The sequence below is a fragment of the Anser brachyrhynchus genome (genome assembly GCF_964034855.1).
Source record: "Anser brachyrhynchus genome assembly, chromosome: 3".
NCBI classification, from domain to species: domain Eukaryota; kingdom Metazoa; phylum Chordata; class Aves; order Anseriformes; family Anatidae; genus Anser; species Anser brachyrhynchus.
In genome coordinates, this window is record NC_137696.1 from 33,710,103 (window position 1) to 33,735,972 (window position 25,870).

The 25,870-nt window shown below is 39.1% G+C and overlaps 2 protein-coding genes across 12 annotated transcripts in view; one reads left to right on the top strand and one right to left on the bottom strand.

The window, feature by feature from the left end:
* PIGF (phosphatidylinositol glycan anchor biosynthesis class F) overlaps window positions 1–13,360 on the bottom strand; it is a 25,478-nt gene extending 12,118 nt beyond the window's left edge. For all 6 annotated transcript variants that reach the window (XM_080588257.1, XM_080588256.1, XM_080588255.1 and 3 more), the window contains exons 1-5: window positions 13,221–13,360; window positions 12,755–12,990; window positions 11,028–11,119; window positions 10,082–10,198; window positions 4,705–4,813 (exon numbers count right to left, since the gene is read on the bottom strand). In XM_080588257.1, the coding sequence (XP_080444383.1) occupies window positions 4,705–4,813; window positions 10,082–10,198; window positions 11,028–11,119; window positions 12,755–12,982 (546 nt within the window). In that variant the 5' untranslated portion in view covers window positions 12,983–12,990; window positions 13,221–13,360. The remainder of the gene's footprint in view (window positions 1–4,704; window positions 4,814–10,081; window positions 10,199–11,027; window positions 11,120–12,754; window positions 12,991–13,220) is intronic.
* Window positions 13,263–25,870, top strand: part of CRIPT (CXXC repeat containing interactor of PDZ3 domain) — a 65,421-nt gene continuing 52,813 nt past the window's right edge. For 5 of the 6 annotated variants that reach the window (XM_080588266.1, XM_080588268.1, XM_080588267.1 and 2 more), the window contains exons 1-4: window positions 13,282–13,352; window positions 13,511–13,576; window positions 13,963–14,017; window positions 14,676–14,779. In XM_080588266.1, the coding sequence (XP_080444392.1) occupies window positions 13,337–13,352; window positions 13,511–13,576; window positions 13,963–14,017; window positions 14,676–14,779 (241 nt within the window). In that variant the 5' untranslated portion in view covers window positions 13,282–13,336. Of the gene's footprint in view, window positions 13,353–13,510; window positions 13,577–13,962; window positions 14,018–14,675; window positions 14,780–17,467; window positions 18,194–25,870 lie in introns of those variants that run through there. The other variant, XM_080588269.1, reaches the window with a different exon arrangement.

The window sequence follows — 25,870 nt, forward strand, 5'->3', positions numbered from 1 at the left end:
AACTGGCTGCACACCAGACCACCCAAAAATGAAGCCACATGTCTGAGAGCACTGTCCAAAGGCTTCTTGAACTCCAGCAGGCTGGGTGCCATGAGCACTGCCCTGGGGAGCCTGTCCCAGTGCCCGACCACCCTCTGGGTGCAGAACCTTTCCCTAACCCCCAGCCTGACCCTCCCCTGTCCCAGCTCTATGCCGTTCCCTCGGGTCCTGTCGCTGTCCCCAGAGAGCAGAGCTCAGCGCCTGCCCCTCCGCTCCCCTCGTGAGGGAGCTGCAGGCCGCCATGAGGCCTCCCCTCGGCCTGCTCTGCTCTGGGGCCTCAGCTGCTCCTCATATATCTTGCCCTACAGACCCTTCTCTATTTTTGTAGCCCTCTTCTGGACACTCTCTAATAGCTTTATGTCCTACTTATACTGCGGCACCCAAAACTGCACACAGCACTCAAGATGAGGCCGCACCAGCAGAGCAGAGCGGGACAATCCCTTCCCTCGCCCAGCTGGCAGTGCTGTCCCTGATGCACCCCAGGACACGATTGCCCCTCCTGGCCGCCAAAGCACTCTGCCGGCTCAGATTCAACTTGCTGTTGACCAAAACCCCCAGATGCCTTTCTGTGGGGCTGCTCTCCAGCCTCTCATCCCCTAGTCTGTATAATAACACCCACATAATAAATAAGGTCTAAACCACACTTTCTGTTCTAGAGGAGAACCATTTCCACTATTTTTTTTTTTAAGTTTGTGTGCAACAAAGGGTCTAAAATACGAAAAAAAAACAAAAAAAAACAGCCAAGCACTAGTGAAACTTGTCCTTATCTCAAAGCCCAGTCCTGGGTCCAAATGCAAATGCTGAGCTATTCCATTTGAATCCCTTTTTGATTCTGAGACAGATAAATCCAGAATTGTAATTCTCAAGCTTTCTGGTTTTAGACTAATATAAGAAACAGCTAATGTCAAAAGCTTGACAGCTTACTACTTTGTATATGCACATTCCTAGAAATAATTTAGTTTTGACTGGGTTGTAATTACTTTTGAGCCTATATTAAGATCTCCATGATTTTTTCAGACCTGGTTTGGGGCTTAATCTGTAGGTGTTCCTGTAAGCGTACCAGCTGGATTAGGTTCTACACAAACCACTCCCAACCCATGTCTTTTGGAGGGGGGATTTTTGGTTTTGATTTTTTTCCTCTTTTAAAGAACCTCTTTCCGCAACTGTGTTATGTACATAACTATGTTATGTATTTTTTATGATTAGTAAGTCAGTGCTTGGATCAATCACTCAGTAGACAGGCAATCAGCACTAAAGATTTTCTTCCCAAAGCAAGCAGATTTGCAGCAATAGCATAATCCCTTATTAGGACCATTTTTCTTTCCTCTAATTTAGGCAGAAGACAACACCTTAAAGCACCTCTTCTTTTGCATTGCTACTGTGAAAGAGTCTACCATGAGCTTCTGTAACTACCTGACATCGGGTAGCAAGAAGAATACTCTTGCACAAAGGGGTTTCGTTGCTTGTACTCAGAACTTCTGAGAAATGACAGAAATTTTTCTTGGCTCCAAAGATTTGAGACAGAGATGCAGAGCTACTACATGCAACCCAGTACCTGTCTTATCGAATTCATACTCAGAGGGGACAGAACGACAAAACAGTCATGTTAACCCTTCCAAAAAGTTCAGTGTTTCCATGAAGCTCACTCATACACATGTCAACTTGGCTGAAGTAGGAAGCAGTGTTTCTGGGCAACTACTGAAAATGCCTGGCCATGACACTTGTGCTTTTTTTCCCCCCTGTGCCTTGGTGACCAATACTTAAGAGGTCACCTTCAGGAAAACAAAACAAAAATAAAATAAATCAACAGCTGACTGCGGACTTCTGACCAAATGGATTCTCTAAGCAAGCTACTTTAAAGGAGGTTCACTTCTGCCTTCAAGATGTGTTACAATTTTGGTGCTTCACTTTGTCAATTTTCTGCAATAATTTAACTTTTAAAACCTTTATAAGGAGCTTCTTTCATCTTCCCCTATACAGCAAATCCTAAAAAAATTAGCATTTAAAACTGTAGTTTTCAAAGACTGTTGAAGTGGCAGCCTGCACAAGTGATAAGCAAGCTTCTCTATTCATCTGAGGTCTTGAATTGCTCAGATGATGATTAAAGTAATGATCAAGCAGTTCAGACTCAAAAATGAGTAGTAAGATTCCCCCCCTCTGCCCCCCCAATGATTTTAAATCCTACAAGGGGAAGTGGGGAGGGGAAGAAATTAAAGGAACACAATGAAAAGAACACAGCAGTAAAAGCTCTGATCTAGGTACAGAAAAAAAAAAAAAGCTTTTATGCAGGAGTTGGTAGTCAGAGACTCTCCCCTGACAACTTTGGTATCAAGAGTACATCAGAAATGAGGGTGGAGATGGTAAAAGGAAAGAGAAATACAGACATACAGTTTTTGCTGCTTCCTGAGTTCCCTAGGAAGCATTCATGCCCAGAAATAGCAACAAGTTATGGTATCTGAGGTTTCTGCAGGAGCCAGATAGTATCTTTTTAGATGTATAGATTCCAGAGCTTAACTTCAGTCAGTTACATTTGGTTTGTATGACTCTGAAAACTTTTCAAACACAGAAAGCCACCAGACCATTACCAAACTTGTGCCTCCTACTGTGGAGTGACAGAGGGAATGGACAAGTAAAGAAATGAACTGTACTTAAAGTTATCTGTTTTAAGCTATTAAATGTCTTTGCTTTGTTAATCAGAGCCTATTGACTTTCGTTAAGTTTTCCTTATACCATCGGTGCATAAAAGGTGAAGTTTTCATACACAGCATATTAGCTAAGTCTAAGATTTTGTGTGTGTGTGTACACACATGCATGTATTTTCTTAAAAGAGATGAGCAGTCACACATGTGGATGGTATTCATTTATCTAAATATGGGTGTCCAGTGCCATTTTAGGTATCCTACTGTTCAGCCTAGTCTCCACCTACTGTTCTGGAAGGTGATGGGTTCCCTTTTATGCCCTGTGCAATATCCAGCAGTCCCATGTGAGTTTCTGGATGTATCAGATGGCACTCGATATTACATTTAAATTACTGAGTATCATCCAAAACTCATGTATGTGGAGTCACTCTAATCCTAAATTCTGATCAATTATTATTTTCTGAATTATTATTCATACACAGCAGTTTTCACACCAGAAGATGAAATTCTATACTAGGAAATGCAACACGTAGGGTAATTCAAAGAGGAGACAGAGAGCATTTTGGACTTCTTTTTGACAGATGTGAACAAAGCAGAGGAACGGACAACATGCCATTACATGCTTGTATAAATGCAAGTTTTCATCAACACTTACATGGATTGACTCACAACACAAATGACAGTGAGTGAAGACACAGACAGTTTTAACTGCAAGCATGTGAATAACATAAAACTTGCCAGATGTGACGTGACATTTTAAAATCCTAGCTGAGCAAGAAAAGAAGCACTCGTTTCTCATTGCAAAAAGGTCATTGCAAGAAGAGATGAGGTTGCATTTCAACTAATTCCTTGGTTTTCTGGATGACATTCAGGAAAGACCAGCAACAATAAACTAGTTGCCAACACTAGCCAGCCTCTATGTGAGACTGACGGTGAAATAACTTGCAAAAATAAAACCAAGCTGTTTTAGGGATGAAAACTTTATTTTATACTTAAGGTATTATTCTACTCCTCTAATCTTATTTTTGAAATAGAAATGTTAATGTCTCTTTACACTGGTGTATAGAAAGGCTGATGGTATAAAAACAGGCTGTTCTCTACTTTTGGAAGACAAATTCCTGTTGCAGCTCTAAGCCACAATCCCAGAGAAAAGCGCTGCCTGCTATACTGACTTCTGAAAGAAACCTTTGAAACTGTCTGCTTAAGAACAGGCCTGCTAGGTGCTACTCAGCTGAGAGTTTATGAGTTTGGTAACCTGAGGAAAGAAAATATCCACTGAGGATCTTTAGGAAAAATTGGTACTATTATCATCATTTTATGGCAATTGCAGATTTTGGTTATATTTAATAGAATCGTTTCTCCGTGCCAAACAAAACATGAAGATAATAGCACAGACGTGAATTTAGAAAAACAGAATCTGCAATGCCAGCTTCACATTTTTTATTGTGCAACTATGAAGCTAACCCTTACCTTCCTCTTGAAGTCAGAAGGTAAGTTTTCAGTACAGTGCTTTGGCTGCACCATTTCCACAAATCAATCCAAATCTACTTTAAATGCATTCTGTTAAGTGCTTTTATGGAAGATAGAGGGGAACTAAAACACACTAGGAGAGCATCTTTCCTTCCCTACCCATAAGCAATAAAAGATACCAGACTAAAGGTAGACAAACTTGGAGCCATCTTTATCATTTCACATTTCTCTTCCTCCTTGTCTAGCTTCTTCATATCAAAACCCTTACAGCTCTATTTCACGAGAAAACTTGCATGCAGCAAACATGCTCATAAATCTATAACAAAGAATCTCTTTTGAAGGAAGGGCAAAAATTCTGCATTTTACATCCTCATTCTGTAAGCACAGATGCTTCTAATGGCATTTTAAATGTTTGGCACAACCCTACAGAAACAAGGTATGAGTAAATCCAATATACCCGTACAGTTTCAGAGCAATTTTGTGTAGCTTGCAGGACAATTTTGTAGCTTTATACCCAGAAAATAAATATATTTATGATAAAGGTGTAGATACTAACCTGCCAAGGTCGATCCCAATCAAGAGGAATAGGAAATGCTCCAAACCAAGCTCCTAGTATACTGCATATTGTAGTAATCTGTAGACTGTTTTCCCAGATGGAGGTAGCTCTGCAAGAGAAGCGTGTTACAAGATTTCAACACCAGCAAAAGTTACCAGTTCCGAATATTAGATCTGATGTCTTCCAAGATTTTTGAGATTACAAACAAATAATCAATATATTTGATAAATAGCATGCAAGTTTCTCCTAACAGGTATATACAAACTATATGTAAAATGTAAGTTGCATATTTTAGCTATAATCACAATCTTTCTATAACACTCATTAAAGAGATCTTTTCCCCTTGAGGTGTTTACTGAAAAAGCTAATTTATTTTACCTGAAAACACTCCTATTGAATTTGAAACACCATAACAACAGCAAGTTAAAATATCACAAAAACACTATGTGCATTGCAAGGAAAAACAGACATGAAGGGGTAGTATGGGATCCCAAAGTACTCTATGGCATAGATACGTTGTTATCCTTTCATGCCTAAGACAATTTGAAATTTAAAAGAGAAGCCCATTATGTTAATATTGCAAAGCAAACTTACATGAACTGAAAAGAAACACTGCAAAGTAAATGTAGCCTGCATATTACAGCTTTTAAGCCACATTGCTTCCAAGTTCAACTACGCTGGCAGCAGGATGTATTTCTTGCATGCTGAAGACTTCCTTTTGCATCGCCAATCATGGTGCGTAGTGTACCACAGAAGATATTAATGAGTTTGGTCTTGAGTTTATAGCCTCCTACCACTAGGAAAAAATTTGGAAAAGTTGGATTTCCACTTATTAGATAAGCACTTATTGTCCATTATCAGTTTACCAAGTGATTGCTTTGCTTTCCTCAAGCCATGAGCATCTGCGTTCTTTGTACCAGTTAAGAAAACAGAACAGCAGTTCAGAGCACCATAGGGCATAGTTCTGAGAGGCAGGAGAACTGGGCTCAAATCCCTGCTCCAAATCTGTAAGAGGAGAGATCTGAATCTTAGATTTGCTATATCTTAGATTAGAAACACAAATACAACTTTAGGCAACTGAGGGGGGGGGAAAAAAAAGGCATTTTTATGGCTAGAGGTCTAGACAGCAGTAAACCCCAAACTTCACAAGCAATGTTTAGGTTGCATGACAAGAAAAGCTTTAAACCTTTAACCCTTGTTTAGAAGGGTCTAAAATTTCACACTATTTCTGAGTAGGTGTAACTCGCTGCTGCATTTGATATTTGACAGAAATACTCACAAGGGTAGGGCAAACATTTTCTGTTGTTTGCAAAATAAAGGTCATACAGATTACAATATTTATAATTCAATGCTAACATTTGGGGGCAGAAACAGGCACTATTTCTTCTACATTAACCCCATCCCCGTAACTTGTAATACTAGATTTAAGCACACAATTCTATTTATTTGTATTTTTAAAAAAATATTTATAAGTCTGCACATTGAAACTTGTAAATTATTTCCAGAAGCTGAATAACTGAGCAGGCAGTTGTGAGCCAGCAGGAAGAAGAGAACACTCACTACAGCCCTAAAGGAGTGAAAAAGCCAGGAGAATATACCGAGGACTGACTGAGGTACATTTATACCTCACAAGACATCCTATCTGGTAAATCTACACACATCCTGCTGCACCATATGGAGGCACCAGACTGAGTCCAAAAGCAAAACAACAGAATTAGCAAGGCACAGTGCCCGAGTGAAGAACAGCCACTGGCAGCCTGGCAACAACGAGAGCTTCACATTCATCCACTCTGCAGCACGGACACAGGCTACTCCAACACAGCATGCCATGTCCTCCAACACCGTATCACAGTAACAAAGTTTTGATTATTCTCTTTTCTGCATGGAATGTCACCTATCAGGATTTTTACAGGTATTCATTGATGCATCACACAAATCCTTCTTTTACCTGAGGAGCAATGGTAGAAACATTTATGAACTTTATGTTTTATGGATTTCTGTATTTTTAAACCACGAATAAATGAGAACTGAAAAGATTCTGCAGGCAAGACCAGTGATATTTAAGATGATAAATTATCACTAGTGGCATAAAGGCCTTTTAAAACCTCAAATCATTATTTAATCCCATTAATTATACAAGTTAAGCGCTGTTCTAAATAACGTTTGAATTAAGAGGTTAGTTAAAAAAAGAATTTATTAAGACAGCTCCTGGACAGACAAGATCTAGAATTTCTGCACCATGGCAGTACTGAAATACAAAGCAGTACAGCGCTTTGACAATGCCCGCCTTTCCAAAGGACATTTCCAAATCTGTGAGAGTAAGCAGGACACAATAAGTGATGAGAGAAATGAAAACTGGAAAGAGCCGTAAAGTTACTGGTTTATACTATTTTTTTGGACAAGCTCCAAATAGAGAATCTACTTCCCACCCAGGTAACATCTTACAACTGCTATGATACCAGAAATTTCAACACAATTGCTCAGATTAGGGACTTGAAATAAATTTTCTTCAAAAGGAGGAATAAAAAATAATAAAAAAATCAGCAAATGAAAGCTGATTTCTTCAAGACTTTTATGCGGGAGGCTATTTTAGCCAACAACTACTGAAACACCCTTTAAAGTCTCCTACTTCCATTAGTGTCAATATGCCTTCCCACAGTTTTTATTTCCCTCTACCCACTCTCAGCAGCACATGATAGCATATGATCAGTGTCATGACACTGCGTGTCAGAACAGTGAGCCCAGAGACAGCCAGAGTGGGCCCATCCCTTCTCAAATGGAAAACTGGTGAAAAGAAGAGCCCTATTTACAGCCTCCTTAAAACTCAAGTCTTGATGATGCAGAATGCACAAGCTTCCTTTTCTCACACATTCTATGTGTACACAGACTCCTCAGGCAAGAGCAAATTGTTCTTTAAAAACTCTAAGAAATCTGAGTTTTTATTTCATTTGGTTCAAACTGTTCAAAAAGTGCACTCAGTTTGAAAACACGAAGCATGTGGAATTTTCTGCCTGAGCTACACTTGTGTTTCACGCATTCCAACAAAACGACGTCTTCCTCATCCACCAACATCCCAAACACTGCTAATACAAGCCATAAACCTGCAGTGTCACAGATCACGTTATCCTGAGCTGGCTCGTGTCATCTGCCCCCTACAGGTGAGGTGACTTAGACTCACGGACTGATCTTTTGGCTTTCTTAGAAGCGATCACTTGACTAGAAGTGCTGCAATTAAAAACAGAGAAAGCTAAGCACCTCCGCAGAAAAAACAAGCACTTCACAAAATGATCCCCAATCTATTTACAGCAGATGACACAATTGTACCATAGCTATTACAATGCAATAGGTTATGTACCACGTTACTTCAATGTAACTTTATGAGTAGGTATCCAGAGGAATAGCTGGCTAATTAATATTAACATCTATCACTTGTTTACACTTGATACATCAAGATAAACTTTTTTAGGTGCCCTTTTCCATTTTTCTGTGAAGACAAAAGCACAAGCACATCCCGATCTTTCGAGTATTGCACAGGCAAATAAAAGTAACAAAAATTAAGTGTCAATGATTACTTCAGTCTAAATCGTACTCATTTTTTGTAAACAAGTTCTTCTTTCATTCTACACTACGTGCTTAACCAGACTTTCCAGCTTGCTATCTCAGTGCAATACAATTCAGTACACTTGTCTTTCAAGGCACACAGCCATGCTGATCTTACCTGACTGCCCTTTTCCTCCGTTCAACCTGTCCCACCTCATTCCAAATGGTTAAGTCAGAGGAAACAACCTTGTAATAAATCATGCCTACACTCAGCTAACACCTAAGTGCAAGACCTTCCAACTCATGAATTCATGAGGTCAAATGAAAAGCCAACAGAATTCTTTGTAAATGAACATCTTGCTGCAATCCCTAAAAAAATGCTATAGTATTTCTTTGTAGTCTATTTTCGTTCAAGGGGTAGTCTAACTAAACATCGTTATTAAATACGCATTTTATTCTGATAACATCACATGGCTCACTAGTAAGAAACATGTACAAGGTGTCACAGCAAAAACGTCAAAGCAAGACAACCCTGTTTCCTATGCAATAATTATACTGAACAACATTGGGATCCAGACTAGGCAAGAAACAGACACGCGTTCAAGATCTAACCTAGCACAAAGACAGACTGTTGTCAAACATCTGTCACTTGAATTCACCTATGATTTCCAGTTGCAAAACTTCCAAAGATGACTAAGTGAACCAGCAATGATTTGTTTTGGCTAAACAACTCCATGCTTTTATTGAATTATTGCAAGATGTCATCTCTATTACTCTGTTCACTCCCTCTACTGAAAATAAAAAGCAGGCATAACCAACTTGGATAAGCATTAAGATAATTTTTAGTAAGCTGAGAACTGAGATAATACAAAAAACAATACATGAAACAACTATAAAAAGTCTATTTTTGACCTTCTCTACACAAGTTTAAAACAAAAGCAACTCATTAGGTCAGCAGAGCTATACAACTTTTCATTTTCTTTGGAGGTGAGACTTTGCCCTTATGAACTGTTATATGGGAATGAATGCTAAGATCTTATTATTGAACTTCAAGTATACGTAGGGCTTCTTTATGTTTCAGAGTCCTAGCCTTTCAATGTTCCTGTTACTTAATGAGTGAAAAAAGGCAGAAGAGATAGAATACTTCTGAAAAATAAGTTATCCCTAATACATGGCAATGATATGGCTTTTACTAGGTTAAAAAAAGCTTATTTTCCTTTAAACATACTCTTGAAAACAAATTACGCTTGAAAACTCTGACACTGAAAACAGCTTTCTCTGAAACTTGAAAGAGAGCACCGACAAAGACTATGTACTTAAGAGCATAGTAGATTATATATAATTTGCACAGTTACATCCAAGTTAAAAATATTGTTAAAAGCGTGTTTGTTCTGGCTTACTATTGCTACTGTAAACACTGTCTTTATAAAGGTATGATTTTCCCTATGCAGCTCAGTCACAAGACTCCTTTCTATTTAATGATCATCATACTGGACAGCAGAATGGTTTTACATCACTAAAATGCTCATTTGAAACTTTACTTCCTTCAAACAAATAAAGCAAGATTTAGTCTCTGGATACCAGATGTAAAAAGTCAGTTTTCTGGTCACCAAATGAAACCCATAATTTCACTTGAACACTTTTTTAGCGTCTTCAAAACTACTAATTTTGTCAGAAAAGTTTTCATAGGCCCTAAATTACAAAAGTGAAAAAAAACCACACCATAATTCAGGAAGCTTCCTTTTTTTTTTTTCCTTTCTTTTCAAAAAAATATGATATCTTATTTACATTAATTCACTCTATTCTAAATTTTACCCAGGGTGGAAATGGAACTTACCCATTTTTACTAAATACCCGTATCCAAGCTTGTATGTTTGGTCCCAGCATACATAAACATTGTAAAGTAGTAAAGGTAGACAGGAGAACTGCAAACAAAAATGTCTCAGTCACTGACCTACAAAGAAGCAATATAACAAAATAAAGTGAGGTAAAGCTACTAATTTATCATTATTATTTTTTTAAAGAGCTCCAAGATTTAGGAAAAAACCCTCTTAGTCAACTTGTGAAAGCATGCATGCTTTCTTAAGCCTCATGTAGAAGAAGTCTTTTCTTCTTACTCTAAAACAGTAAAGAAAAATAGGAAAAAAAAATCTCGTATCTGTTTGTTACCTCAACAAAGACTGCAATGTAGTATCTTACTTAAATGCCTGATACCTGCAACATTTTAAAAAATACATTATATACCTCATACATAACATCAGTTCCGAAGAACACTTGGATATTTACTTCAATATTCAATTTATTTTTCTAGTTTGACACTGTGGAAGCAACCATGAACCCAAACTAGACGATGTCATTGTTAGTCAGTAATTGATCATCTCTCTCAGAAATCAGTTAGGTTGCTTCATGTTTCTCCTATTTTCTTAATCATCCTTAAAAATTAAAAATACTAATATCAAAAGGATGAAAGATAAGCAAGATGCATATTTTAGAAGCTTATGGGAGAAATGACTAAATGAAACTTGGAAAATATTAATACCCTTAAGTATAACAAATACTATAGTAAAAGTGTTTGTTTGTAACTGTCTCATGAAACATATCTCCAAATACAGACAAATTGTAAGAGCTAACTTCTACAAAAAGACAGCCATCCTTCTCCGCCCAGCCAGGAGCTTATCTTTAAATATCCAATGTACCAGCTAATACACAAGAACTTATACCAAAACCACCAAGGAGAACTCCCCCTTAAAGCGTTTAGAGAAAAATAGGGTCTTCTGACTTACTCTATGAGAGGTGCTCCATAAAGAACAATAATCGCATGAAATAGTATGCAAGACATGAAAAAGTATATACAGCATTTTAGAAATCTGGATATCTAAAAAAGAGCAATAAAATATCAGAATAATGTTTCAAAAGAAGAGAGGACATAAGTAACATACCCAGCCTATATCTTATCAACAGCACTGCACACTACCTATTTCTTTAGATATTTAATTTTAGCTACAGCATAGTATGATAACAGCATGGTATATTTCCACACAGCTTTCCTTATGTTTAATACTTTAAATAATGAATTACAAATGACCACGCTCACTCCATCTAAAATGTTTTCACGCACCTTGTAATGTTAAGACAAACATAGAAAAAATACGACTGGAAATGACAAAATAAACAAAGATAGTTTCATCAGATATTTTTACGTGCTTTACATCTGAGCATTACACCCATTCATTAAAAGGCATCTTTTACAGAATGTGAAAAAGTATTTAAAAGCAAGAAAGTACCTAACATGAAAAAAGACATGCAAAATCAAATATAATACGTAAAGCTAAATGAAATAAAACCCACTACGGTTTGAACCTGACATCTTAAATGCTAAATCCCTTTGAAAAATGCTCACGACTTTTCATAGATCTGCAAAACACCAATAACCATCCCTGAATTTAAACAACACTTTCTGGGTACTCCCTGTATTGGACAGAAGTACAGACACTCAATAAATAGTTTTGGTTAGGTCTGTTCTGGTCAGGTCACTGACGGAAACCCATAATCTCACTTGAACACTTCTTTGATATTCATTCCTTACACTAGGCTGGGATGAAATCTCACCTAGAACATGATGCCCGCTTCATTTTCAAATCACAGATGGTTAAAATACTTGTTTTCCACGATGACTTTGTGTATTTTACGTCCCTCTCTGTCAACAGGGTATTAAGGCAGAAGTATTACATACAAAGATGCTGCTTTCTGGGATGTTTGCTTAACTCTTTAAGAGTCACCACCTAAGAGTGTTTGACTTTGTCCGACCCAGCAGCACGTGGGGAGTGCACAACTCTCGAGCTGCCCTCAAGGGACTGGTTGTGTGCTGCTCTGAATTGGCCCTCTTCAAGCCTATTATGCTGGGATTCATACCTTTAATGCTTCTGTTACAGTCTGCAACTACAAAAAAAATTGTCCTAGGTATATATCGTGTGCTGATTTAGTCATTCACAGCAATGCATCAATCACTAAAATACTTTTTCAGTTTGCTTTGTAGAGTTTACTAGCTTGTTTAAATTGCTCTTCTCACTCTTGCACCTCAAATCCTATGCACTATTTCTCTTCTTTTTGAAATGACTCCAGACCTATAACGACACAAGAGAAAAGTGTATCCTCATGATACTGAGGGTCAGGCCTGGACTAGGAGATGCCTTCTGGGCCTGTCCTGCTTTGCGCTGGTGTTTGCCAGCGAATTGTTTTTGGACCCATGGCCAGGGCTACAAACCACAGCGTGTCGGCAAGAAACGGGCAGGGAATTGCTCACCCAAAGAGGTTGCTTGCAGGTAAGGAATGAAGCAAATTCTCCATTATTTTCAGGGTATTTAACAACAGGTGCTGCACTCAGCTCATTCATGGAAAACAAGGATTCGCCACCAAGAATTCCAACTCCCTTCTTTCTCATCTGATTAGTTCAAAGAAAGAATTAGCTTCCCCTCCGTATCGGCTGGTAGTAACTTAAGAATAAGCTTACCTTGTTACCCAAAGAACTTCTCTTCGGAGACAGGCTTGGTTTTAGGACTAAACACAAGATTACATTAAGGGTACCGACGCAAACAGAACAAACGCACAGCCACGTGAGGTGCGTCCCCAGAACCGTGAACCCGTCCAGGAAGAAAGCCGGCACGACGGCAGTCAGCACGACGGAGGCAGCGCAGAGCAGGTTGGCAGCCCACAGCCTCCTTATTTCGGCGTCCCTCATCGTGCTCCCTGCAACACAGCGAGCGGCGCGGGCGCACCGGCGGCCATTTCGTGGCAGAACGGCACCGCCGCCACACGACCCCGGGCACCGCCGCCCCAAACCCGAGCACCCCGGGCCGGGAGCGGCCTCTCCCGGCGCCCTTCCCCGCTCTCCCTCCAGCCGCGGGGCCACAGCCGCGGCCCTATCCCTATCCCTGTCTCTGTCCCTATCCCTGTCCCCATCCCCCGCGGCCACTTACCGCGGCCTCACCCCCGGCGCGGCCCCGTGGCCGCCCGGCGACGGAAAACGGCGGCGGCGACAGCTCGTCAGCTCCGGGGCGGACCCGGAAGGTGCCGGTTGTTGTGAGGGGCAGCCATGGTGTGCGAGAAGTGTGAGTGGGGACGGCGGTGGGCACGGGTCTCCAGGGGTCCCTGGGCGGTCCCCGCCCCCCCCCCCCATCCCTCTCAGTCCCCCTCGGGTGGCCGTGGCCTGGGGGCGGTGGCGCGGCGCTGTTTTAATCTTTTTCCTTCGTAACGTTTCCTTCCGTAGGTGAGAGGAAGCTCGGTACCGTGATCACTCCCGATACGTGGAAGGACGGGGCGAGAAACACCACAGGTGCTGCGCTCGGCATCAGCGCTTGTCGCGCAGAGAGCTCAAAGCCGGCTCCCTTCCCTAGCCATCTTACAATCCTAGGGCTAAAATTTGTGGCAGTTATCAAGTTAACTCCTAACTCCTGTAGTTTCCTTAGCACGCTAATTTAATACACTAGGGATTTGTTTGCCGTGATCTTTTCGATATTGAATATGTCCAGTTTTCCCCCCTTGTATGCAAGGGTGATGTGCTGGGCCCGGCAGAAGGTAGCCTGGTGTCCTGTGCCTCTGTGCTGCGTGCTTTATCTCTGTGACTTCCTTGGCCCTTGTGTAAAAGCTGCAAGCTAAGCTTCTCCCACATATCCTTGAAACTGGGAAATTTATTGCTTTGTGCTTCTGTTCTTTTTGTAGAGAGTGGTGGCCGAAAGCTAAATGAAAACAAGGCGTTGACCTCAAAGAAGGCAAGGTCAGTATTTAAGCCAGATTTCAGCTAAAACATCAGTTTTCTGCAGCTGACGCCTGGGTTCTGGAAAGCTTGGTAACTCCTCAAAACTCAACCAAAATGCTCTTTTTAAAAATTCTTTGTGGGGGTTATGGCATGTTATGACTTGTTAAAAGTTATGTCCATACACGTTTCATGGGTGCTTTCTGCTGAATCAGAGTCTAGGCAGCTATATTGCTCCAGTCTTCCCTAAAACTGCCAGGGTTTGATGTTTGTGTTAAGAGAGGAGCTGAAAAGGTTTATTTTCCATGCTAAGATTGCGCGTACGATCTCTTGAGCATTTCTTTAAATTCTGGGAGAGTTCTGTTATATTATGCAAGGGGGCATTGCTGGAAGGTGTCTTAAGTTCAAAATAGCCTTGTATCTTAGTAAAAAGATACATTTTTAGTTTTGCTTTTAATAATTTGGTCTTCATAATGCAAGAAATCTCTCTTAATGGGGAAAGAGAGAGTTTTTCTTTGGAGTTTGTGTATCCTATTAGAAATTACCTTTGTATGTTCCTTTTTTTAATCATATTTTTTGCTGGAGTTTCTGTCCGTGCCCTCTGGCTTAGACTTTTTAGGATGAGGCAGAGGAAGTACCTTTATTTCAATGTTCATAAAGTATTTTTCCTTTTTCCCAGATTTGATCCTTATGGAAAGAACAAATTTGCAATATGTCGGATTTGTAAGAGTTCCGTCCATCAGCCAGGGTCTCACTATTGTCAAGGATGTGCCTATAAAAAAGGTGAGTTTCACTAAATACCATATTAACACAGTTTGGTTTGAAATTAAGAGAGCATGTGGAACTCTTGAATTTGGCCTTACAAAGGGAAGGCTGAGATGAGATTTAATTGCTGTCTTTAACTGGTAATTAGGAAGGTGTAGAGAAGATGAAGTCAGACTTGTCTCTGAGATGCACAACAATAGAATAAGAGGCAATGGACCCAGGTTAGAGTGCAGGATACTCTAATTACATACAAGGAAACCAATTTACACCATGAGGGTGGTCAAATATTGTAATAACAGTAGAGCTCAGGGAATCTCTACTGGAAGCATTCAGGGCTTGACTTGAAAGGTCCCATGCAGCTGCATCCAAGTTGGCTGTGTTTTGAGTGGGATGGGGGCTGGACTAGGGACTGCTGGAGATCCTTTTCAACGTAAGTTATTCTGTGACTTAACTTCTTTTAAAATGTTTCCAGTAGAAATGGATAGACGAAAAGTAAGCTTAATCTTGGCAATTGCATAGAAAACTGTCATCTAGCAAGTTTGATTTTTTTTTTCTTGGTATAAAAAGAAAAAAAGAAACTCGTTTGCTGCAGTTGTCTTTCTGCTCCCTTCTCCATTCTACCTTTTTTGCAATAGCTAAATCCAAAACTTGAAGTACTGGTTTAAAAAATAATCCAGTCTTGGTAAAGTAATAGACTAGCTTAACAAAAATAGTATACCTGAGGAGTAAATAGGAAAAATAAACTGGGGTGTAAAAATAATTTAAAAAGTGTATCTGAAGATAAGTTATATTTATGGATGTCTTTGCTCCTCATTGTATCCTTATTCATTCAGTAGCTTAACATAAGCAATTGAGAGGTTCATTTCTCAAAAGGGAGTCTGTGGCCCAATTGTGAATATACTTCGTGCATTGAAAGTCAAGGTTGGCTTAACATAAAACTGAAAAATAAGAATTTAATCATTGTCCCTAGAAAGCAAGACATTGCGGTACATAATATATAAAATCTTTCTGTACTTATGAGTTAATGTATGAATGTGATGAAATTCTTCGTATGCCTAGAAGCTCTCTATCTCCTATATTCATTACAAGCCTTCACTATTAAAAAAAAATAATAAATTGTTCAAAAGTTCCCTCAGGAACAAAAAAAATCAGTTTCAACCAAGTTTGATGTAGAGCCTTAAGGTTATAAAATTTTACCAGTCATCTGTGTTTAAGTAGATAAGCAAAAGGGCTCAAACTTTTAATTTTCTGAGGGGGAAGAAAGAACAACATGAACTCAGTTACATTAGTAATACTGAAGAACCCCCACAGACACAGGTTGAACCAATTGCTAGCTGTAGAGCAACAGCTAACCAGTAGTAAGTTTTGTTTATGGAATGACGTTAATTGTTCTATAACTGTGCACAGTGTCACTGAATCAGTGGCTTAGCAGTCTGCTGTAGGAGTGTTGCCTTTTCTAGTTGCTAGATGCTCACCAGATGGCTGCCTGAATCCCATATGGCAGAACCTTGTTCTTTCTTAAACTTACCATTGTTTTGGGTGGCCTTCAGGATTTCGTCTTTGCCTGCTTGTGTATCTTTCCAGGAAGAAACCTCATAAAAGTCAGAGCTTAATCTTCAAGTGCTTTAGGTTCTAGTTATGACCATCAACGACTGAGGTTGTGGCATGTTTCTTGAAGCGGGTGCAGTATTACTGCTTGGTGCTTCAACTGTTGCGTAGCTTTGAAATTCAGAGACCTGAAGTTAATTACTCCTCAATTTAGACCTGGAGTGAACAGTGGGTGGGCTGGATTTTGAACTCCAGAACAAATCTCGTGGCACGTTCCCCACTGTTCTCCTTCCTAGGGGACTCGCAGATGTGTGTCCAGTCACATGATGTCAATATATAAAAGCCTGTGATTTGGAGAGAGGCAACAGAAATAGTTGTCGCGATGTTTTTTTTTGTCTGCTGATGAACAGTCTTGTAAAAGGAGATGTGGTCCTACTGGACAGAAGACTTGGCACCTTTCAGTTTTAGAAAAAGAGGGAAACACTGAGAAACTCCCTCCTTTGCCCCTGCCAAACTTGTGTACTTTGCGCTACTCCTGTCGTCTGTCTTGCCGCTCTTTGGGTTTAGGTCAAAGTCTTCTGTGTCAACAGTGGTCATCTTCACTTCAACTCTCTCGCATTGTTAGTGTCCATTATTTATCTCTTCTGTTACTCTAAATAGTTTAATTCCATGAAATTGTACTCAACTTTCTCAATTGCCTGAAGTTCCCCATCTGTTAATCTTCCATTTAGCAGTCAGTTTGCTGGTGCTTATATTTCCTTAGCTTAGCTACTTTTCTTAGGCTACAGGACTTACGAAGTTTAATAACACACCATTTTTTAATTGTTTGCCAGATGGGAGCCTTTCCTGGCTGCCCTCCAGTATTTGAGCAAATTACGGAGGCTTCAGGTGCTGTTATGAATCATAATGCTCTCAAAATAGAGCTTATATTGTAAGTGGAAGTATTACACATATGCTGCAAATACTAATTTGTGTTAGAAATCATATTACTGCTTCTGAATTAGCAATATCTGGTGAGGGGGTGCACATGCAGATTGTCAATGAGCGCTCATTTAACATTTACTTGAAAATTATCTTTATAAAAACATAAAGGCTATGTTTTGAAGAAAAAACCTTAATGATTTTTGAATAATTTACACACCTTTTGTGTGCTTATAGGCATCTGCTCAATGTGTGGCAAGAAGGTCTTGGATACGAAGAACTACAAGCAAACCTCTGTCTAATTATATTGATCAGTCTTTTCATGAACTTTAACTAAGGCATCTTTGTACATTAACCTTTCTCTGAAATCATTTGTGAATATCACTTTCTGGAAGATAATACATTTACATGGAATGAGATGAGAGATAAAGACTGCCTGATCGTTTGTATAGAAATGTACATGATATTTGATTTTTGTTGTTTTAGCACTAATGTTAACTGATACTTAAGGTAATGGTTTGCAGCAACTGCTACAGTTCAAAATGACAGGTTGAAGCTATGTTACCATTGTAACATCCTTGAGGTTAACACTTTCATTGTTCTGTTGCTGCATCTCCAGTCTTTTCCTTGTCTGGTAGTAATGCTTTATAGGTGTGTAAAATATGAGGTTATTTCACCTCGTGGAAGTAGTATCTTTGTTTAGGTATGCATATTTATAATTCCTCTCACCCCTATTATGTCCTGTACTTTGAAGTGCTGCTTTTCTGAGTTTGATTCAATTGTTCTGTTGAAACAGTAGGGTTCTTTGTATTGCAGATTGTTAATCTACTAAAATGCAGTGTGTTACTCTGCCAGTTTGTACTTTTGCAGTAAGACTGATGAGCTGTTCTCCTGGCAACCCCTAAGGACTACATACAGCATTTGGTGGCCCAAGGCAATAAAATAATGAGCATAAATTTCTAATTCTAGGTCTCGGTCTCCTTATTTCCTAAATTAGTCTGGTTTTTAAACCATTGCTTGTAAACTGACTCTTGAATTCTATGATGTAATTGTTTATACACATGTCAAATTTGAAAGATCAAAACTGGCTGCCTTCTCAGCATTTGTTTGAGATAAGACTTGAAGCAAGCAGCTGTGAACATGTGAGACTGAGTGTGACTCTGCGTTTCTTTTGTCCTTTTGTTCGTTTCTACATAAGAAAGCAAATTCTGTTATGAAGAGTAATAACTGTTTACTGTGCGTGCAGCTTATAGGAAAAGAATATTGCTCTAATTCTTGGTGGAGTTTTAATTAGACTTATTTAAGTGTTTACTCTTCCTGCCATATCTTCTTGTCAATCTCATAGGGTTCTGCAACTTTCTTTCAACTATAACAGAAGAACTATCAATGAGCATTTCCCTATGAATAGATATTCTGCTTTAGGTTTCCTTTTGTTCTCTTTTCTAACGCATGACTAATGGTGACTGAACAACCACTGTTCTTTCTATGTGAGTGGGATAAAATAAAGAGTACTGGTGATAAAGTTACTCTCTTTGCTCCTAGCTTGTGCTGTGCTGTGGTTGTGCTGTAAGTAGCCTTCAAAAAGGGGTAGCTTGACATTTCCTGTCATCCTTAAATATCCATTCTTGAGCATTCGGAAAAGCGTCTTCTCCAAATGTATTGACATCCTGCAATTACTAAAACGGTAATTCTTTTGTTTACTGAGCAGCTTTGTCAGATTTATGGGTCTCCCAAAAGAAAAGAGGAATACTGCTACCTTTCATTTTTCAAGTGTCACCTACACGAACAATTGAGCAAAGGTTTGGGGATTAGCTGGCAGCCTGCAGCTTTATGTCTGCATAGTAGTGTCCACTTGTTTCCAAGCAAATCAAGGAGTTGTAATGTTACTGCACATCTCTATGGCACATTTGTTGTACAGATGGAAAAAAATATCTATAATGGACTTCAAGTTTTGTAGCAAGTGCTTGTTGGCAGAGTGTATGGTTCTATATCCTTACCTGGTCGCTTGTTTTAGTCCCAAAACGGAGCTCCATAAAGTGTAGCAGGCCTAAGAAAAGTTGTTTTTTAAGCTGTTCTTGTGCACCCTTATGTCTTAAGCTATACTATCATAAGAATGAAAAGGCATTATGTGCAACTAATGGAAAAAATGGGGCCAAGTTTGTTTGTTTTCATGTTGATTTTCTTTGGATTTAGCAAAAAATGCATGAATGTCTACGTAAATCAGTGTGCCTGTTTACTAGCTTAAATGGATGAAGAACTGTGATTTAGAAGATCGGTACAACTTTAAAAGTATTTCAACCACCTGAAAACAAATTATGAGGTCACTGTGAAAGCCAAGTACATACACGGATCACTGTCCTACGTAGCAACAATTCTGTAACACACAGACCCTGACAACAGTCACAGAGCACCAACAGAACCATAGTTAATGCAAAGCATATGTTTTGGAGAAAATCTTTCCTTTGTCATAATGGAGACAATAATTTGTAGTGAGGTAAGAGTTAACAGAATTCAGTTATTGTATGCTGGTTTTATTGTAAGGCATTGAAAGACCTTGCTTGAAAGTACTTATTTTCTGACTTCTTTTTTCTGTCTTCTACCACTGTAAGGTATTTTTTGTGTAACTGGTATCCCTTATTGTACTGGCAGTATTGCGTTAAATGTATGAAGACTATTAGAAGTAACAGTTGTAAACCAAGTAATTCTAACCATCTGGAAAAATTAACTGGGGTTTATAGCTGCAAGGCAGTTTTTGATGTAGTAAGTAGCATTTAAAAACAATTGCAAAAAGTCCCATGTTGATGAAAGGAAATCTAAAAATCACAAATTAGGTGGGTTTTAGGATTTCTAAGCTTCTCTGCAAGTCTTTGATAGGACTTCCTGTGTTTTTTAAATAATCGATTCTTTTTTTTTTCTGGTACATTTTATTTTTTCTTCTCTCTTAATTGAGTTAGAAGAAGTTAAGCATTTTTCCAACTTATCCTTACCTTCAGACTTCTGTAAGACTTGTTTAAGGTGATTTCAGCTGGCAGATTCTCTGATATTCTCCAAACTCTTCACCCTTTGTGTATGCATGCTATAAGATTAGTTTTGCCATTCTGTAAACAAAACCTTTCTTGTTGTCCTAACATTTTTCAATATCTTTATTTCAAAAGTTTGGCTGTTTGTAATTTGTGAATGCAGTGTATCAATTCAATGTTTATTACACAGTGGAAATACTGGCACTGAATGAACTCTTACCTCATTTTGTAACAGATGTAAAAAGTATAATCTTTTGTTGACAGTTATTTTGTGAATAGAGCTTTTGTGCTCTTGTATCCCATTACTGAGCAGCTGCTTTTGCATATTATAATGTATCTCAGGTGAAAAAAAGGAGGTAAACTGTCTTGTTGTTTGGTTAGTTTTTTTTTTTTTTTTTTGTATGGAGGGTGTTTACAGCGGGTACAAACTGTGGCTTGCTGTGCTAGTGGTTTGTCCATACTTAGGATCTTCCATCTGTACCTCTGAACCCTTTTTAGTCTCATGAGAGGCCCAGTTCCTGAAGTCTGTGTAAAATTTGTCGACGTAACAGTCAGCTTCAGAAATGCCAGTTTTCTTCAGAAAGTGTTGTTTTGGAGAGCTTCTACTATAAGTAAAGACCACAAGCACTGTCCTGTGCTTCTGAGCTGCACTACAGTTCAAAGCAATTTTGGTAAATTAACTTAGTTAACTTTTAAATTCATATACAGCTCCAGTATAATGGAATTGTCATACAAACACATTTTTTGTTGATATTAGAAATTTCTCATTAGCATGTGATTCTTTTCCTGCAATATTACACCTTGAAAAGCAAAAGAAAATTTGTTATGGAAAGTTACCATTTTTGTTTAATGTAGTAAGAAGAACACATTAATGTTCCCAGATGATCAGACTGTCCTCTAGTTCCCAGGTTATGTAAGAGATTTGTGCTGCCAAATTTAGTTGGATTAGAATTTTTCTCAGTACTACTGAATTCCTATACTCTCTTTGCTGTTTCTGCATGTTAGAGGTATTAGTGAGCTAAGTACGAACAATGTTTTGATGCAGATTATTGAGAGAAAAAGAGGCAATAGCTATAAAAATGTTACTGGGCATGTAGCAGCCAGTGGGATGAAAATTGAACAGAAGCCACTGAAGGGTCCTTGTTGTCTCAGGGTGTCCTCGCATTGTTCCCAGCCTTCCTGTTTGATATTCTGTTTTTACTGCTGCATAAGCTAGAGAAAGGACCATCCAGGCTAGTCATTTGGAGATGCCAGTACAAGACACTAGGACTATTTGAACTCTCCCTTGTAGATTTTTTCCCCCTTCTTAGGCTTATTGTGTTCCTCATAAAAAGCAGTGCAAGAAAGACTTTGTCTTATATGCAGGGATGACACTGACCTCTTTGCATTGAGTTTTTCTTGAGAGTGGCCCTGACTTGCACCAATATTAAGCAAAATAAGAGATGTACAGGTGTCAGATTGTCTGTTCCACCTATGTACTTGTTCTGGTATCCCTTCCTGCAATCAGCCCATCTCTCCATGCTGCCTCACTTAGTGCACAGATAATCCGGTTCTGTACTGGCTGAGCCTTGCCCTGCCCAAGGTCACTTAGACCAGGACCCTCTGCCAATCTTACTGTCACAAATTCTGGGGCAGAATGAGTGATGCCTTTGTATTATCAGTAAACACAAGATATGTGCAAAAATTAATAAACAATAGACTGAATTAAGCAGCTGCACGGAGTAACACAATGAACCATGTCACTACATTTTCCTGACAGAGCGATATGTTTCCCAGCCATGGAAAGAGTCCACAGCATGAGAAATGCATTATTCATTGAAAGACAGTAAGCCAAGAGAAGGAGCAAACTACGTAGCCAGAGACAGTAGAATGCTCTGTAGATGACAAGAAAGCAAATGTAAGATTTCTTAGGGTTAGTATCAGGGGAAAAAAAGGCTTTTTCATGGTGCAAGTGAAATGTACAGAGAGAATTTCAGTACCTCTAAAATTCCAGTGCTAATGTTCGAACCATGGTATTTAAATTAAGTAAAGATAGTACTTCTGAATGTGTTTGAATATCGTTTTTTTGCTGCCACAAGTATATGCAGGTAGCATTTGATTAGTTAAAGGAGTTTTGTTTATTGTTTACATCACAAAGTTTTGTTTCCAGTGCCTTCAGGGGAAGTACAATGACTTTAGTTTGTAGAATTTGCCTGTAGTCCCATGTTACTTTTCCTTGTGTCAAAAGATCTGCTTCAGCAGGGTCCTTGTGCCAGGCCCTCTGACCTGCACTTAGCTGGCAAAGTTCAGCTGTATGTGTAGGCACTCTTTACACTGCATCTATGGACAGACAGGTTTAAAAACAAAGAGGCAAGCTTGAGCAAGGGAAGTTAAAACTAATCTTGGGGACTAGAAGTAATGCAGATGGATGTTAGTGTGAAACCCTCCTAAATCAGGTCTACCACCACTGACAGAGTAACACGGAATTAGGGCAATGGCTCCTTACATTTGATATGGCAAAATTTAGTTTGCGATAGAATCTTACTCTCAGCGTAGCAGCCCTGAGAGTAAAGGTGTTTAAAAAACCTCCACAACCTCAGACAAGTCATTATTGAACCCGGGTTTTCTGATCTCCTGTAATTATATATATATATATATATATATATATGTATATATTCTAAAGAAGGGCTCCTTTCTGTCATTTGCTGTGGATGTTGGAGAATCCAAGGGATGTTGCTGCCCAGTCACTGACTTAAAATATTCATTGCTTAATAGAGAATACTAGAACTATCTGCTCAGTGAGCAGTGGTTCTGCACAAGATTGTGTGCCTGTCTCTTTTGCTTATATTGTCTTACCAGGTCATTGGTTTAGAAAGGTGGCAGGGTGCAAAACCATATACCAGTGACAGGAAACTCATCTTGAATGTCATCAGAGAACGAACACATTGCCACCTCACAGCTGAGGTTTGCTATTAAGCAAAGATATTTTTACCATCCCAGTCAGCAGAACTGGATGGACAATCTGATCAGGCATGAGGACAGCCATTACAAATAAGGGCCAAATGTTTCTTTTAGTGAAGGTTATAAATGTGCCGCATTGCGAAGAGCAGTTGGCTTTGAAGTGATTCTCTTCCTCCTGGACTTCCGCTTTTATGGAAGAAGCTGTCATCTGAAATTCATCAGAAACTGATTTTTCATCAACTTTTATGGGTGGGGGCTGCAGTTCGCTTAGCAAAACTTGCATGAGGTCTACACGTGTTCACTGTGTCTGGCAAATACCAGCAGAAGACTTGGGTTCTCTGCCGATAAGGAGTGCTTACTTCACCTGCTTTAGGACAACAGGAACAGATGTGTCGAAGGGACCTGGAAGAATTTGTTTGAAACCTTGCCAAGAAGCTAAAGGGAAAACTGAGGGCAGCCTTTTCCATGTGGGTAGTGCTGGTGAAGATTGCTTTCTTACATGGTTCATGAAGACAAACATTTGTGAAATGGAACGGTTTTTTTTTTTTTGCCTTTATGCCGTTCGTTTTCAGTAAATGGCAAGTGTATTTTTCAGGCGCTGCTGAAGTGATGGCCAAATAACTACCTAATTAAGCAGGCATTTCCAGACTAGCTTTCAAGTGGTAGAGAAGCTCCAGAAACTACTTCTCCTTTCTGTCTCTCTGCACTGAAAGACACAGACTGAACTTGGCGATGTTAGCGATTCATTAAGGGTGTTTTTCAGAGCAAATCATAAGAACTTCCTGCAAATGCACTTACTACGTGCTTGTCTGCCAAGTCTTATTGGGAAAACCAATGTTGAGATTTTATTTTTTTTCTGCCTCATCATAGTTATGATGATTAAATATCAGCATTGTTAACTGTTTCAGTTCATATGCAAACGCACAGAACTCAGAGTTGCCATTTTCTACTGGTTAATGGGTCTCAGCACAGGCATCTTAAACACTGTTACTAGGCCATTTTACAGGGAATCATTGCTGGCCATTGATTTTCTTTTATTGGTTTTGCTGACATAAAGGTAAGGATTTTAAGTTTATGCAATTTTCAGGTTGTCATGAACGCTTACTGTTCTGATACATTTACTCCTGTTCACTAGCACATCAGTGTAACTGGGCCTGTGTGATGAAAGGCATTCATGGCTGTTAAGTAGTTGGCATGTAACCCTGTTCTATTGCTTTCTTGTTATTGATTAAAATAATTAGATTCATAGAATCATGGAATAGTTTGGATTGGAAGGGACCTTAAAGCCCATCTAATTCCAACCCCCTGCCATGGGCAGGGACACCTCCCACCAGACCAGGCTGCCCAAAGCCCCATCCAGCCTGGCCTTGAGCACCTCCAGGGATGGGGCATCCACAGCTTCTCTGGGCAGCCTGTGCCAGTGCCTCACCACCCTCAGAGTAAAGAATTTCCTCCTAACATCTAATCTAAATCTACCCTTTTTTAGTTTAAAAATCTTCTCCAGTATAAGTCTATATATATGACAAGGTCATGAGGCTAGTTTGGAGGTGAATATATAGATTAACCAGGTTTTGACAAGTGCACCTCTCACATGCTAGCTGTAAAATGAAGTTTTATAAAGACTGCTCTACCATAAAGTACCATAGGCTCTGGCTTTATTCCTTCCTTTATACTGATAATGAAAAGACAGTGCTCAATTGAGGGAGAAAATGGTAACACTAGCAACAGTAAAAGCGTGTGGTGCACAAGTGCACGCTTCTGTCCTTGAGCACTTGATAAGTGTTTATTTTCCCTTGCAACAGCAGGCAAGGTAGATAAATAAGAACCATTTGGTTGATCTGTCTAAGGCTACCAAGGAAGGTGGTCAGGTTGGAGTTAGAACTTATTTTTTTAAAATGTGGCATGTGTATATTGATAGGAAATGGCTTGTCTCTCTGTTGTGTGTAAAACTTACTGTATAATTTACTGTCTGACCAGGGCTGAATAAGACAGGAGTTCAACACAGGAGCCAATATAATGAAGGAGTTGATTAATTCAGAAACCAAATAGAGCACAGTTTTTATGTTCTTTGTGTTTGTTTTTTTTTTTTTTTCCTGGAAGACCATTTGAACAGTTTTCCAAACCACTTTATGTTTATGTGGACTTGCATATACATAAGTTTTACCACCAATACTTGATACTTTGGGCTATGCAGCTAGTTAATTTGCGTAAAGATTTTCTCTTTTTAATTGTTCAACTTTCAGTGTTGGTTAAATTTAGGCAGGGAATATGGTATTTATTGAACATTTCATACATAAAACAGTATCAATTTAACTCTCTTATTTGGACAACTAAGAGTTTTAATATATTCTCCCAATTCTACCTAAGTTTAAAGCATATCCAGGTTGTTATAAGACAACATTTTATCAAGGAGTCAAGAGGGATATGTTGCATTGAGGAGTACACAACTATCTCTGAAAGCACGTTTGCATGTGGAAAATGCTACATTTATAAAATGGGTACAACCAAGAACACCGGAGAAAGAACAGGTATTAAAATCAAACAATAATAAAATAAATCAATAATAAAGAAAACCCCCAAACATCTATAGATGATAAACTTTTGATTCAAAATCAGATTAACGGTCACATTATGGTACTGCACAGTATGAATAAGGTACAAAACATGGCCTGTTCATGTT